Source organism: Acomys russatus, chromosome 5 (genome assembly GCF_903995435.1).
Source record: "Acomys russatus chromosome 5, mAcoRus1.1, whole genome shotgun sequence".
Taxonomy (NCBI): Eukaryota; Metazoa; Chordata; class Mammalia; order Rodentia; family Muridae; genus Acomys; species Acomys russatus.
This window is the reverse complement of record NC_067141.1, coordinates 75,601,195-75,617,753: the sequence shown is the minus strand read 5'-3', so window position 1 is coordinate 75,617,753 and position 16,559 is coordinate 75,601,195. Positions and strand designations below refer to the sequence as shown.

Here is a 16,559-nt window from a genome sequence, read left to right as displayed (position 1 = left end):
ATGGGGTGTGTGGGCATGGGGTGTGTGGGCATGGGGTGTGTCGGCATGGGGTGTGTCTGCATGGGGTGTGTGGGCATGGGGTGTGTGGGCACGGGGTGTGTGGGCACGGGGTGTGTGGGCATGGGGTGTGTCGGCATGGGGTGTGTGGGCATAATGCTCTTGTGGACTGTGCACAGTTTACCCTTGTTCATTTCTCCACCCCACTAGCTGGTTTCAATCCTGACATTGCATTGTGATGTTTTTCTAAGTATCTCCTGTCTCAAGTTGTGTAAACATGTCACCATTTGTTCTCTGTATTGCCAATAAAAACCAACTAGCCAATACTGAGCAACACAAAGGATAACAGGGGAGTTAGGGGAGAGAAAGGGCAGGAAGGAAAGAAGGGACACAGGTGGAGAAGACCAGGAAGCACCAGGAGGAATGAATCAGACCTCGGAGATGAGTAAAAAGCAAGTATAATGTGGGGAATCTGAATGGGAGGAAGCTGCACTAGCGTGGAGGGTTAGGATGGGGGAATTATTGAGCAGCATTGTGCTCTAGGCTAATTAAATAGGCCCTGGCCTCTCTGTGTGGTTATTGAGTATACACCTGGTTAAGGAATAACCGCTGACTTATTAAAATGATATATCAATATCAAATATTAGTAATGATTGCAACAAGAATACTTCAACAGGAAGGACATAAGCACTGAGGCAGGGCCTGATACCGGTTGGTACGTCTGGAACGAGTGGGGAGAGGCAGCGCTTCAGTTAGAGTTTTTACTGCTGTGAAGAGACACTGTAACCAAGGCAACTCTTATAAAAGGAGGTACCTGGGGCCTGCTTACAGTTAGTCCGTTATCCCACGGGTAGGGGCATGGTGGGAGCACAGGTAGGGGCATGGTGGGAGCATGGTGGGAGCACAGGTAGGGGCATGGTGGGAGCATGGTGGGAGCATGGTGGCACTCAAGGTGCTGGGGAAGCAACAAAGAGCCACACCCTCACCAACAGGCAAGCACAGAGTGCCGGGCCTGGCCAGGGCTTCTGAAACCTCACACCCACCTCCGCTCACACTTTCTTATTCTTATAATTGTGCCACTTCCTTGATAACTAAGCATTTGGATGCATGAGCCTCTGGGGCCGTTCTCATGCAAAGCACACAGCCAGGATGTAAAGGTGTCTCAGCAGGTCTAAGGACAGCACAGACAGGTTCAGGTCTGCCAGGCTTACAGCCAGACTCCATCCCTTTCTCTTTCCTACCACAGGGGCACCACTCCTGCCACATTCTTGCCACTTTCCCAGTCACTATGTTGGCTGTGGTGGCAGATGTAGCTCACAGTACAGCTCTGACACATCCTGTGATCTACTCTGCTCACACCCTGGCCTTTTGCTCTTTCTCCTGCCCCTTTCCGTGATGGCCAATTCCAGTCATACCTCATTTTTAGCATTTTAGACCCAACCATGTCCCTTTAAAGTGATGCCTTTTACAAATGTGTTCTTTAGTTCTTGGAACAAGGTCCCCACCCCAGACTTTCTATTTCTTGCTTGGTGTGCTGTCAGTTCAAGACTATCTCATGGCAAGTCTCAGCAGGCACCTTGCCAGGGGATTGTCCTCTATCCCACCCTTGCACATCTTTCTGTGTGGACCACAGAATTCCCTTCCATAGTACCTTTAAGCCTCCATGGCGCCTTAGCAGAGTGGACAGAGCTCTCTGGGTGCTGTTTCTTGCTGCAGATGCCCATAGTGCACCTGTGACTAATGAATGACTCCCTTACCCAGAAGCACTAACCTTTCTGCTGCTCTGGCAAAGCTTTCCAGTCTCCAGTCTCACCACAAACTCCCACTCTAAATGTAATGGGCCCAGGTTCACCTCATTATTTCTCTTACTCTGCACCAGCAACACTTATGGTCCTAAGCACGACAGCTACCAGACCACTGTTTGTTTACTTTTCTTCTCTAGATGGCAAATAAATACTCAGTTTTTCAGCAGGATTTCTGTTTAGGGACATCGCAAGGGCACGTCCTCAGGATACATGCAGGAGATAAAAGATAACACAGAAGGTTGTTTCCACTGTCATAAAGGGTTCCTAAAGAGATGACAGTGAGGAAAGAAAACTAGGAGGAAGGCAATAAAAAGATATAACCAAAGGTGTTTAGGAGGAAAAACCAAAAATGACTTGGCAGCCAAGTAGACAGGGCACAGGGACTCGAAGCAAGAGGGTGGACGGCTTGAGGCCAGGGCAGTCTGTCTCTGGGATGAATATTCACAACCTGGGACCACCTCTGCTCCATAGACAGAAGACAGTGAGTCCTGTCTACATCCACGGCAGGAGATGCCATGACAAATGCTCACGCTGCATCTAATTCTCTTGTTAAACTTGTTGTAAACATGCATGTGCACACAGTTAATAATTAAAAATCTAACTCTTAAGAAAGCCCATCCTTCAGAGATCTCCTGGGAATCACATCAAACTGAAGCAATGAGCTAAAAAGCACTCAACCTCAAGTGTCACTTTATAGTCTCCAATGATGATCATATTAGGATTAATCCGCAAAACAGACTCAGAGACAGGACGGAGACTCAGATCAGATAATGTGTTTCTAAATGAAAACTACCCTTAGTGTGCAGTGCTGAGCGTGGTTCTGATGGAGCCACAGTGTGCAGTGCTGAGAGTGGTTCTGACAGAGCCACAGTGTACAGTGCTGAGCGTGGTTCTGACAGTGCCACACCAAGCCTTACCCTGCTCTGTACCCCAGTCACTGTGCACCCCGAGCCTGCGTACTCACTGTGGTCCACACCTTGCTTCCTGGGATTCTGCTCCCCGGCTTTCACACTGTACCCCATCTCGACCAACATGTGCTCCAGCTGTTTTCCTAAGAGGTGATTCAGAAAATAGATCTTCTCTATTGAGACACTACACAAAGCATCACAGGCAAAGAAAAAGTAAGAACAAATCAACCGTGTGCCTCAGACATGCTAACTCCTTGCACAGGCTTGCTTCAGCATGTCAGTTATTATGGGCAAAATAACAGAAAAGCATAGTTTTTAAAATTGAAACAAAATTCTCTGTCACTTGACCAAAAATTTCATGAAAAGATTCATCATCAAAATTTCAAATAATAGGAAAGCCAGTTATTGGCTCCAAAGCGTATTTAAATGAACCATTGTTTATGTGAAGAAATCAATTAAAAGACAAGACTACCTGCATCAAGATCAGTCATCCCTCACCTGACCTGGCACCCCAAAGCTGAAGTCACAACATGAAATACACATGTCAAAAAACAAAAATAGATTGTATACTAAATTCAACAGACAACCTCCTGTTCTATTAAGTCATACGTCACCCCTTCTCTGAGCGTACAGAGGGGTGGTGCCTTGGAAACTTAGGTCATTATAATAAAGTGTGAGGAGTGACTTTTCATACAGATACTAAACCACAAAAGAAGGGCAGGGTGCCAGAACGGTCCACTCCTCAACTTCAACACTTAAGTACTAACGTGAGGTGTATCTGTGAGGGCTGCTCCAGGAAGCTGCACTGGGGCGGGAACAGGTCTTCCTGTGAAGGTGTAGAAGTCATTAGCAGACATTATAATGACTACACTATGTTGGAAGAACCCTGCTGTCTTTGAGGTAGCCATCCTCCCAATCCGGATAGCCACTCTGAGCTCAGAGTTAGGTGTAGGACTCCCTCTCCCAGGCAGGGCCTCCTGCTCTCTGCCTGACTGGAGAGAGTCTCTAGACATAGATGCCCCTAACCACATTTGATATGTGGCCCTGACACAGCTCCCTGCCAGCTCTCCCCTTCCTTTGTCTATAGGATAATTAGGTGCTGTGTCCCTGCTCATATGATAGGAGCTTGCTGCCAAATGCAAACCAAGCATCCTTAAAGTGGCAGGTTTCAACCAATCATGTACACCTATCCTGGCCCCGCCCTCGGACTCCCCAAGGGCTATAGTCTTTGTTCTCCCTGAGTAAACTTGAACTAGCTCCTGACGTGGTTCCCAGAGTGTCTGATCACTTTGTACTTCCGGCCTTCCAAGGCCAGCACCTCACCTTCTGCTCCTCTGGCCTGGATGGGCTGGCAACCAGCAGCCCCCAGGGAAGAAGAGAGCCACAGCACTAAAAGCATAGTAATATAGTTACCTCATGTTAGCCCAAATCTAGTCTTCTAAACCATCTAATTCCATACGCTTCTGACAAACTGCCACCTCAAGGCGCCATCTTCCTCACAATGGGGACGGTTTGTTTGTGCTCCGTGGTTCTGATGCTCCTCTGAGGAACACTTGGGTACTAAATAACATGGCAAGGAAGCTCAGGCCTCACCTGAACTTTCTAGCACAACACTGACGGCGTAGGTGAGCACATCCTCCTCTAAGATGTCCATGACTGTCACCGAGCAGAACTGCTCTAGTACCAGTGCCCTGACAGCTGCGGCGCAGTCTTGACTCCACTCACCCTCAGCTGGGGTGACGCCTGCCACAAAGCACTTTATGGCCTGAAAGATTTTGTGCAAGTTACTTACAAGGTTCAGTATTTTAAACAAAAAATTCTAATTAATTATTTAAAGGGAATTTTAAAATAATGTATTTCATGCAGAAAAAAGTCATCCAACCCCTTCCATCCTAAGCGGGTAACCACTTGAGTGTGGTGACATTTACCTCTGTGGTGCTACTGCTGGCAATGCTAAGTGTGGGGAACTGAAGCTTCAGAAATGGGCACAAGGCTGAGAATTTTACCTTTAGTATTCATCAGTTCTGGCTTCTTTCCAGTAAAAAATAAATACAGAAATGACTAGTTTTACAGAGCCAATAAAACATTCCTGAAAAAATGGCTTACTCACAAGAGTTGCCTGTGGGTAGTTAGGGAGGGACAGCAGGCAGAGCCAGCCACAGGTGATTCATTCACACTGTCAGAGACAGGACAGGGCACTCAGTGGCAAACACTGCATCCGGGTAACCTGAGTGACTGCTCCCCGGGGATGCTGACAGTAACAGAAAGAGAAGACTCACGGAAGGAGGAAACAAGTCAATGCTCCTGTTTAGCTGGTGAATTCTGTCTATTGGAATTATTTCTTCATTTCCATAGTCAATGTACAAGACGTGTGCCTTCTTCTGTAACACATCAACGCCTTGTATTACCGCTCTGTTCCAGGTCTGCAAGGGAAATGTGTGGCGTTCTGCTTTAAACACCATTTCACAATCCTAGTCTAAGAAGCCATCAAGCAGCCTAGACGGCAGGCAGATGGAAGGTTCCTGTTTCCTCGGACACACTCAAAATGTCAACATCATTTTAATGAGAAATCCCAAAAGTGGCCTAATTAGGACAACATGAGATGCACTAGCACTCTAGACGACAATCATACACACACGTAAGTGCAAGTCGGAAGGTCAGCAAGCAGCTGGAATATGGCTACTCAGGAATGAGGCAGCAGAGCCCAGTGGGTAGTGCAAGGAGGAGCCCGACTGAGGTAACCCGAGTTTGCCCCAAGCCACCCCATGCGGCATTAATAGCTTCAGTCTTCATGAGGCGACCCCAATAATGTAAGCTGAAGCATCCTGCCGAACAAGTCATCGTCAGCGGTTACCTGATCAACTGTATACTTGGCAACACACACTTCCCCCTTAACAGGAAGATAGCCGTCCTCGGGCACCACATTTGCGTAAGTCTCCTTCAAGCTTCTGGACAGTTGGTTCATGCACTCTAAGACCTCCAAAGAATACAACTGGACATGAAAGTTACTCGGGTGCTTGAACTCAGTGACTGTACCCTTTCAAAGACAGGAGAAAAACAAACCAAAGTAAGTTCCTTAAATGTTACAGCTAAGAGAATAGTAGGGGGCAATTTTCATAATCTTTATGGACTTAATCAGGTCTGCTCTGTGCTGTAGACTCCATGCAAGGGCAGCAAACAAGGATAAATCCAAGCACTTCTTTAGATTGCCCCATAGAAAGCAAAACAAATACCTTTATTTCCATGGTTTTCTTGAGTTGGAGACTTCTCAAATCAGAAAACATTACTCTCTCAGCACCAGCAGTCATGTCTTTAGTAATTCCAAGTGGACAGTTGCTCTGCGTGGGAAAAGCACACAATCCATGTCCACACAGGCGTGACTTTCCGTGGCACGGTGGCCACGAAACCACACTCTGCAGCCTAAGTGTGAACAAAGTGTAGGAGCCGGAAAGGCCCCCAAGAGCCCCCACAGCAGCGCACACAACATCCAGGGCCAAGCAAAAGTGACGGAAAGACACCCTTCCATTATAGCCCACTTAACACTTAGAATCTTGACTCTCACTCTGCAATGCAGGCTGGCCTCAAACTACGAAGCCTCAGCTAACCTAAAACTCTAAGCTATCCTCCTGCCTCAGCTTCTCAACTGCTGGGTTTGAAGGCATAAGTCACCCTACCTGGCAACATTTAAATGTTTAAATACTTAACTGTTAATGCTTTCTATGAGTAAATACTGTGAAGAGACTTACTTTATTTTTTCAGTAGATAGTAGCAGCAGCTACACACAGATGAGAATTCTGTGTGACACAAGCTGAACACGGTGGTGTTGTGAATGCTTTGGCCCACAGTCATCTAAGTGGGGGAGCGCTAACCCAAAGCAGTGCCCTTGAGAGAGGCCCGACAACAACGCAAGACCCACAGACGGAGACCCTGTGCTACTGGGCTGCAAAGCAAGGGCTCTGAGGCAGTCTATGTTATTTTATACAGGAACATGGCTGTCAAAGAACGTTTGGGGAAACAACTGGAAACGAACAATCCCCAAAAGGCCCAAGCAGCCGCACTGCACCTTCCTGTCCACCTCTGGCTATGGGGTGAACGGGGTTTGTTTGTTTTGTTTATAAATACAGGCATGGTGTACTGTTCAAATATCTTACCTTAGTCTTCTTCAAAATGGAGAGTGATTTAAAACTTACCAAAATTTGCCAAAAAGTGTCTTACCTCATTCTTTACGCCAATGTTCCTTGTCTCAAACGGTGGTTTACTGTCTTCAAGCTTGTGCAAACTGTAATTAAACAGTTGATTTTAATAGCATACAAAGAAACTTAAAGAGAGGGGTCATGAACTCAATTTTATTAAATTCTCAATCGATAAAATTTAGAAGGGCAAAATCATAGAGAGTGGCACGGACAGCACACAGCAGCCCTGAGCTGCCTGAGAAAGGATCTAACGTGGGAGCACACAGTGTGTCCCCCAAAAGCCCCCAGTAGGAGGGCTAAGAGGAGCTGGGCCTCAGAACTGTCCTCTGTGAATACAGACAATCCTCACATCCCACAGGGAACGCCATCAATATGGACATGTTTATTTCAAAGCCTCGCCTCATGAGCACTAGGAAGGCTGCACCCCAACACCCAGGAATGCAGACAGGACGATAAGCAGGGCACTGAAAATTCCAGCTTTTAAAAATTCGTGTGACTAAGAGTTGGCTCAGGGTTAAGAGCCCTGGTTCTTGCAAAGGACCTGGGTTCAGTTCCTACCACCCATACGGAGGCTCATCACTTCCTCGGGCACCAGACACATGTGCTACACAGACACAGACACACACAAAATAATAAAATAAATCTAAAATAAAAATTTACTTGAGGTCCTAAATCTTGCTATATACTAGCTGGTGCTTACGGAGCCTGGGCCTGCTTAGCTCGCTTGAGTGCTCACCCTTCAGCAGCGCTCACCTTGGCTGTACGGGCCTGCAGATGGTGCTGTGGGAAGACCAGTCTTTCCTCTGGCACGCTGTGGAGCAGTAGTATGTCTGTTTGCACTGGGAACACCTCAGCGATCCTGAAGAGCATAGTCCATCTCAGTCTAAGGCATTACAGAGGGGGCTATAGTGATACCTCGGTGGCTACGAGAGCACTGACTGCTCTTCTAGAGAACGCAGGTTCGATTCCCATCACTAACATGGAGGCTTACAATACAACCTTCTATAACTCCAGTTCTAGGGGATATACTGCCCTCTTCTGGCTTCGTTGGGTAATACATGCACATAGAGAACAGACACTTGGGCAAAACACCCACATGCATAAAACAAAGCATTAAATATATATGTGTATACACACACACAAACACACGCATACACAAAACACTAGAGAGATGAGGCTGCAGGCTACAGGGCTGTCTAGTCAGCACCAGACCCTGGGAGGATTGTCAAACTTTCTCAAATGCAGAAAGAGAAACAGCAAGTGTTTGAAAATGAGTTCAAGCTCAGGCTGGAGATGCAGAGATGTCCCTAGTCCTGAAAATCGTACAAGTAAACCTGAGAGAGAAAGCAGGAAGGACGGCAGGTATGGAGAGCAGCGGCAGCCACTGGGCATGAATGACGGCACACAGCAGTGTGACAGTCCACACTTCAGTGCTCACCATGAGAAAACACTCCTCAGATATACAGAAAGACCATCCTGTGGACATCAAAAGTGAACTTGCTTACCAAACAGGCCACAGCGGTGGCAGGTTGCTGACCGGAGGGGTGGTCCTAAGGAGCTGAAGAGCGCTGGGTTATTTACAGACAAGGCGTTCTCAAACAACTTGTGAGATCTGCTTGGTTTTTCAGGAGACACATTACTGCTGGGCTTCTAGAAGAACAAAGAGCAGCAGTTAGAATGTGGGCCCGCCTCACTGGTGAGAGCAGTAGTTAGAATGTGGGTCACCAAACCAAATAATCCAATTGAGAAATGGGGCTCAGAACTAAACAGAGAATTCTCAACAGAGGAATATCAAATGGCTGAGAAACACTTAAAGAAATGCTCAACGTCTTTAGTCATCAGAGAAATGCAAATCAAAACAACACTGAGATATCATCTTACACCCATCAGAATGGCTAAGATCAAAAACTCAAGTGACACCACATGCTGGCAAGGATGTGGAGAAAGAGGAACACTCCTTCATTGCTGGTGGGAATGCAAACTAGTACAACCACTTTGGAAAACTATCTGGCGCTTTCTCAGAAAAATGGGAATAGGGCTTCCTCAAGACCCAGCTATTCCACTCCTTGGAATATACCCAGAAAATGCTCCACTACACAACAGGGACATATGCTCAACCATGTTCATAGCGGCCTTATTCATAATAGCCAGAACATGGAAACAGCCTAAGTGTCCCTCAGTAGAAGAATGGATAAAGAAACTGTGGTACATTTACACTATGGAATACTACTCAGCTATTAAAAACAAGGAATTCCCAAAATTTGTGAACAAGTGGATTGAACTAGAAATGATCATAATGAGTGAGTTCACCCAGAAGCAGAAAGAGTCAAATGGTATATACTCACTTATATCTGGACACTAGTCCAAGGGGACTGTCCCATGAAAGTCTTCACTTACCAGGAAAGTGGACAGAGGGGAGGACATCCTATTGGGACTTTAGGTGAGAGAAGTATGGGAGAATGGGGAAATAGAAGGATCCTACAAGAAGAACATTATGATGGGCGGATCTGGGTCCTGGGGTTCTGCTCAAACTATGGCACCAGCCAAGGACAATACGTGCAGTAAACATCGAATCCCTACCCAGATCTAGCCAATAAACAGGACATTCTCCACAGTTGAGTGGAGAGTGGGGTCTGACTTTCACACGAACTCTGGTGGCCCACATTTGACCACGTCCCCTTGATGGGAAGGCCTGGTGGCACTCAGAGGAAGGATAACAGGCTACCAAGAAGAGACTTTATACCCTATGAGCATATACAGGGGGAGGAGGCCCCCCTCAGTCACAGTCATAGGGGAGGGGAGTAAGGGGAAAATGGGAGGGAGGGAGGAATAGGAAGTTACAAGGGATGGGATAACAATTTAGATGTAATATGAATAAATTAATAAAATATTTTAAAAAATAAAAAATAAAGAATGTGGGCCTGCCTCACTGGTGAGACAGCATAGGTAAAGGCTTTGCTTGCTCATCTCTTACGTACAGCTGAAATCCTAAACTAAGCATACAAAGCAAGTATAAGGTTAACTCTGAAAGGGAGGAGAGAAGACACTATCGGTGCTCACATTGGTAAAATGTGTATAGCAATCACTGGGAAAGCTATTCAGAGATACATGCCAAGCAAAAATGAAGTTATGAAGTGTTCAATTAACCCCCAAGAGTAATGGGGGGGAAAGGCACCATGAAGGCAGGGATAAACAGATTAACAACGTGTCACTGAGATGTATCCTGTAGGAGAATTCAAGTGGTAGAAAAATGGAATGCTACCTCATAAATGTTAATTAACGAAGACCAGGGGACAGCATATTACTATCAGATAAAAGGTTACAGAGGAACGAGAATGCCCAGAGGACGGTCTATGACCAGTCAATCCAGCAAGAAGACCGCCCAGCCCTAGGTGTGTGTCCAGTCAACAGCAGAGCTACAGGATATGAGGCAACACTGAGAAAAAAGCCATCAGTGTTGACAGACTACGTTCTCTCTCAACGACTGACGTGACTAGACAGAAAGGCAGCCAGAGTCGCAACCCAGCAACACAGCAGCTAGCAGGCTCTGCAAGGGATGCCCATATGAGCCACTGCAGACACATTCTCTGCAAGTGCTGGCAACAGGCAACGCAAGCCTGTCACGCGAGCCGCTCAGAGGCATGTGTCCACAGGGGCTGCTTCAACTCCAGCACAGGAGAAGGAGCGGAGCTAAGGACGGCCAGCTGAGATGGGAAGTGCAGCGTCTGCTCTGACCACAGTCAACTCCAGCTGGGATGAACTGCAGAGGGCTTAAGTTCATCCCTCCAAACACTTGGACACTCAACATGCTCCTGAAATGATGCGTGGGTCTCAGAGGACGAGTCAACGCATACTGGATAGGAAAAACTTTCAAGTTACCAAAACTTATGGGACACTGTTAAAGCTCCAGTGAGAGAAGAACAGAGAGCAGCACGTGAACTCAGGGGACAAAGGTCCCGAGTCAGTGGCTTACGTCTCATCTTGCTGTAACTTACATCATGGTGTCCCCTAATAAGCAAAATGGACCTACAACTGGACTACACCCCACAAACATCACTTAACAATCGAGGACTGACCTGCACACATAACAACACAGACCAGTTCTTAAAATATAAACAAACCAGAAGCAATTTGAACAGAGTTATAAATATTAAGGAAATTCTATCACAGTTTAAGACTCTGCCAAAAGAAATGTCAAAATTCCAGGCTGTTTTCACAAGAGAATTTTACCAAATATTTCAATAACAACAATAATGTAGTCTCTTTTGGGGGAAACACTTTTTAATTTCTTTTATTAAGGTCAATATTGTATTGATACCAACCACGGAAGCAGTAAAAAGTTATTATTTCATGATACACGGTATTTATTTCAGAGATGCAAGATTGCTTAGCTAATGAAAACATTCAACAAATCCGTAAGACAGACTAAAATATCCACCACTGTATGAATCAGTGTAGTAAGTGCACTTGATTCCTAGAATAAATGACTTCAACAGTCACAAGATACAAGCTAAGATAAAAAGTTCTATTATTTCTACTTTTTAGCAATGAACTCACAGACACATAAATATAAGGAATCACTCAAAAAACCCATTATTAAGCATAAATGTTAACAAAAGATTTAACACATAGAAGCTGAAGACTGCAAAGTGAAAGAGATCACAGATGACACACATGAAGACACACATGTCTGTCGTCAGAAGATAACACAGAAAAGGTGGCTAACTGGTCATCAGATGACAGATTCAATGCAATCCATGCCAGAGTCAGAGCAGTGGTACTTTACAGATATGGACAACATTATTCTAATCAGTCTATTTGAAGGTAAGAGAACTAGTCTGGCTAAAATAAACATTCGTTAAAAACAAAATACAGTTGGCTCCATGCCATCTCAGGACATCTCTGGCTATGTGCCTGGTGAAGACAGGTAAGTGAGTGGAAAGCCATGAGGAACAGTGAACAGATCTGTGGCGTCTATAACTTGGCAAGTGTCCTCAATGGACTTGACTAATTCCCAGACAACGGAGAAAAACCAGCCTTCCCAAAAACAGTCCCAGGACAGCAGATCACCTGCAAGCAAGACAGAGGAGCCTCAACCCAAGCTCCCTAGGCACAACTAACTCAAACGGGATCAAAATATAAAACAGAAACATTTCTCAAAAGAAGCACATATCAATGATGAGGGTGGCAAAAAGTTTGCAGTCTTAGCACCAGCGGTCCAACAAGTGAAGAGCTCTGTCAGCTAGACTGCTTCTAAGTAATGAAGCCAGGCAGTGGTGGCGCACACCTTTAATCCCAGCACTCAAGAGGCCAAGGCAGTTGAATCTCTGAGTTTGAGGCCTGCCTGGTCTACGGAGTGAGTTCCAGGACAGCCAGAGCCATGGAGAAACCCTGTCTTGGAAAACGGAACCAAACTAAAAAAATCAACTAAATGACCCAACTAAAAAATGGACAAAAGACAAACATTTCTCCAATGGATATTGTTTATCACTGACTTTTTATCGCATGACAAAATATTACTACATAAGAACCAATCCAGCCGATCTGCAAGGTCACTCAGAGGCGCCTGCAGTAGAGCTGTACTCACAGCCGCTCTCACAGTGACCAACTGTGAACTCTGGACACATTTGCAGCTGCCAGGGCTCAACGATGTCAGGGCTGTGGAGTTGGCCACAGAAAGAAATATAAGGGACCCTGTGACACCAGCAATGTTCTGTCAGTGCCCGCTCTGAGGAGGACACTGGCTGGAGCCTGCACAGGACTTCACTCTAATCCTGACCACTGCCTGCATGGAAATCTACAGTTGCCTGAAAAAAAGGCTTTCTGCTAAGAAAGACTCTCAGAGAAAAAGCGAAATTGAACTTGACTAACTCTAACAAAAACGAAGCCTCATTAGTTGCACAGCACAGAAAATGCCAGGAAGGAAAAAAGAAACTTACAGTTTTGACTTGGTTGGATGGTGAATTATTTCCAAGACTCAATGGTGACACTGGGTTTCCTGGGGGAGGGAAAACACAGTTCCTATTAAATGCCAAGGGCTACTTTTCACTTCCAATCATGTAAAATAGCAAAACTCAGTAATGCCCCAGCAGTAGCTCGCTCCCAACAGCCTCCCAGCTAAGCCAGAAATAAGCAAAGGGCACACTCCCTTTTCTGGTAGGAAATAAGGACTTGCTGGGATCAGGGCACACGCAATGTCCACTGTAAGCTATCTCCAGCCAGAAAGCAGACCTCCTCACACCTTTCCGACACTGTTTCACAGTCCTGAGGTTTTAAATGGATGACCTAGCAAGTTAGCTGGAGTCCTGTGTGCTCCTGTACACACGGTCGCCCACCATGTGCTGCTTTTAAGCATCATAAGAAAATCCTGACTCAAAGACAGGAAAAGGAATAGCGAATGGTCTTCACAGATGATGCTAGTAGTTCCTCTCTAATAGAACATCTAAATAAGAGTTAGTGCTAATATATGGGAAAAGTAAACAGTGAGAGGAAGGGAAGGGGGCAAAGGAGGAGTAAAGCCGGAGGAGACCGACTAACACTCAGGGCCATTTGAGGGGCTGTGTGGAAACCGACTCCTGCAGAGGCCTCTTAAGGGCGCGCGCGCGCACACACACACACACACACACAATGCCTACGATGTGTGTGTGTGCATGTGTGTGTGTATATATACATATACATACATAGTTACATGTGATATCTAAATGGAGTCACCAAAAACAATGAGGAGGCCATGCCCCAACAGTCACTGCCAAGTAAAACCTCTAATTCGAGGAACAGGTTATATGTAGTTGAGTCATTGGCCAAAGGGACCCCGTGGAAACTTCCAAACAACTCTGGGCATTGCTAAGGCTATTGCTTACCGCAAATTGGTGTTAAGGCCCTACCGCCTAAGACAACACTAACATATTGTTGAACACAGAGAACTTGAGGTGGTGCCTAATCAGAGCCTTCACCTCTGACTAGTGCTCAGGGCACTAGAAGGCACTCTGCACACTGCCAGAGGAGCAGGTAACCACCAACCCAACTGCAAACCTGGAAGTCTACAATAGTTGACCTGCCTACATGATCCATTGATGCAACAGTGACACAAACATACTATGGGAATAACTTGACTGACTACTCTGTATTTACGGCTCACTCCGTGAGACAGAACACATGTTAGATATCGCTCAGGTAGCCAAGAACCCAGAAAGGCCATAGACTTAGGGGAAAATCCAGTTCTATTGTTCTGCGGAGGGAGCACAGCAACAGACTGATACTTTACACACCCTGCTGTGCCCACAGATCAGTGCCTCCCTCAGTCACCAGACAAGCCTCCTGTAGTAGGTGGGAACTGCTACAGAGCCCCGGTGGACAATGTGAGGAGGGCAAGAGACTGTCAAATACTTGGTCCTAAATGGTATGTCTTCATCAAAGTCCTCCCTTTGGGGCTCCATGATCTATGAAGAAGAGCAATGGAAAGATTCTAACAGTGAGAAGACACACAGCAGGACAGGCACACATGACTTCATAGAAACTGTGGAGCATGCACAGGGCCTGCACGAGTCCAAGCCAGATGGGGTCCAGCACTGCGAGGGGAAGTGGATAGGATCTTCCGTACCTAACCAAGAAGCTCCCTGCAACTGACACCCACTTACAAAGGAAAACTTAGCTTTCTCCAGTGGAGTCTGACCGGGTAATTAACAGCATGTAAGAGCAGCCCTATGCCAGTAATGCCAACACAAAGTGCGCTTTGGTTTTGGTTTTCTGTTTGTTTTGTTTTTTTGGTCTTACTAATTTTTATGTGTATATTATAAACATATATATCATAATTTCTGGTTTTATGTTTTTGAGTTTTTTATTTCTTATATTTTTTCTCTCCCCTTGTAAAAATCTGGTTAGCCTGTCTTTTTTTTTTCTAAAGCGGTAAGAGAAAAAAAAAGATGTGGCGTTGGGCAGGTAAGGAGGTGGGGAGAATCTGGAAGGAGTTGGAGGAGGGGAACCATGTCCAACATATACATTTTCAATAAAATGTGTATGTTTGTGTATATATACATGCATATATATACATATATGTGTGTGTGTGTGTGTGTGTGTGAAAGTGTCAGTGCTAATACAGTATGGAGGCCCAGACCACCCAGTAACTCCCACAGCTACATTAGGATGAGTGGTTCCAGTTCACACTTCAGTGGCTGCCCACTTGGAGAACCCGGGTTCACTGAGTTTCCAAGAGTTGACGTGTCAGGTTGCAATCTTGACGTGTCAGGTTGCAATCTTGCTTTTCAATACCTCAAGTGAAAATTGGGAGCAATCTTCCTTGTACAAAATATAAAAGCATAATTCTACACAAGCATTAACACAGTAATTTTTACTGTTCCATCGAAGGTATTTTGTTTTTAATGACTGGCATTTATGGGATTTGTTTATGGCAATGGAAAAATTCAAGGACAACTAGGCCAGACTGGTGCTGGACCTGAGCTGAGCTCTGAGGTGAATGCAGTTTGAACACCCTTAGTTTTGACTTCTTAAGGACCTCCTAGAGTCCAAGGACACTGGACTAAGACAGCACTAACAGATCGTATTTCACACGCCCAGAAGTTAAAACCTATCTGGCCTCCTCTGTTTAAAGAGTAAGCTTTCAGAACCAAGAAAAACAAATTATTTAAAGCAGATCACATCTTAACTATGAGAAGCACCACACACTGTCCTTTCATCATCCCTGGGGAGGTCCATATGCAGCCATTCCCTTCTGTGGAACCCTTTCTGTGACTAATGAAACCAGGGACACTACTTGATAAACGCTTTTCATCTAAATAATAATTAGATCTGTGACCTCTTCGCAGCCATTTAGCTGTTCTGTTTCCCAGCGCCATTTGGTTGTAAATGAAGTCAGAGAACACGTCAGAATTGAGTACAAAGAGTGCAGTTTTCACTCACCTGTTGGTAATGTCTTCCTGTCTCCTTTGGACCCACCTGCTTCTCCACTGATACCACCAGGGTTTGCAGAGACCACCAAATTGTCTTCCTGACTAGCTAAATACTGTTTGCTTTGCTCACAAAGCAGAAAATTGTTCTTTTTATTTCCATTCTCTGGGCTTTTCAGTCTGAAATTGGGATGGTTATGCTGTGCTACAGGACCTCTTAAAGAACCGTGTGGGGGAAGCTGGCTTTCCTTTTTCTCAAAATTAAATGGCTCTGCCATTTTACCAGTAGAGGCTTCCAAATTACTTCGTGGCATCATATTGGGTGGCAATTTAACATTTGTTGAAGTCTGAGAAAAGAAATAGATTTAAGAGGTGAATTTAATTGTGAACACCAAGAACTACAAGCCCAGGTGACTTCTTCAAACACTACACATCAGATAATTTCTACAAACAATTCCAAGAAAATTTAACCTTGGCTTACAATATACAGATATCTCTTTTTCCATAAGTATAAACTTCATGCTTGGTAGATTCATTTACACCAACTCAAGAGGTCCACACCATTCCTTACTCTGAAGTCCTCGGAACAGAAGAGACCTTTGACAACTGGAGGCACCGGCCACTGTGGGAAGCCTACGCCCCTCGCGGAGCGGGATGCTGTCTGCTGCCTGCATCAGGCTCGCATCCGCCCTCTATCTTATGCCAGCTCTTCTGACATCAGGAACTACTCCTTACCCACAGGCCTGGCTCTCC

The 16,559-nt window shown here is 45.5% G+C and overlaps 1 protein-coding gene across 6 annotated transcripts in view; it reads right to left on the bottom strand.

Annotated features, from left to right (window-relative positions):
• Window positions 1–16,138, bottom strand: part of Tdrd1 (tudor domain containing 1) — a 38,028-nt gene extending 21,890 nt beyond the window's left edge. For 5 of the 6 annotated variants that reach the window (XM_051146843.1, XM_051146846.1, XM_051146844.1 and 2 more), the window contains exons 1-10: window positions 15,820–16,138; window positions 12,843–12,901; window positions 8,409–8,553; window positions 7,657–7,762; window positions 6,926–6,989; window positions 5,944–6,048; window positions 5,565–5,747; window positions 4,990–5,133; window positions 4,304–4,475; window positions 2,767–2,853 (exon numbers count right to left, since the gene is read on the bottom strand). In XM_051146843.1, coding sequence (XP_051002800.1) covers window positions 2,767–2,853; window positions 4,304–4,475; window positions 4,990–5,133; window positions 5,565–5,747; window positions 5,944–6,048; window positions 6,926–6,989; window positions 7,657–7,762; window positions 8,409–8,553; window positions 12,843–12,901; window positions 15,820–16,123 — 1,369 coding nt within the window. In that variant the 5' untranslated portion in view covers window positions 16,124–16,138. The remainder of the gene's footprint in view (window positions 1–2,766; window positions 2,854–4,303; window positions 4,476–4,989; window positions 5,134–5,564; window positions 5,748–5,943; window positions 6,049–6,925; window positions 6,990–7,656; window positions 7,763–8,408; window positions 8,554–12,842; window positions 12,902–15,819) is intronic. The other variant, XM_051146848.1, reaches the window with a different exon arrangement.
• Between the last annotated feature and the right edge of the window lie 421 nt (window positions 16,139–16,559).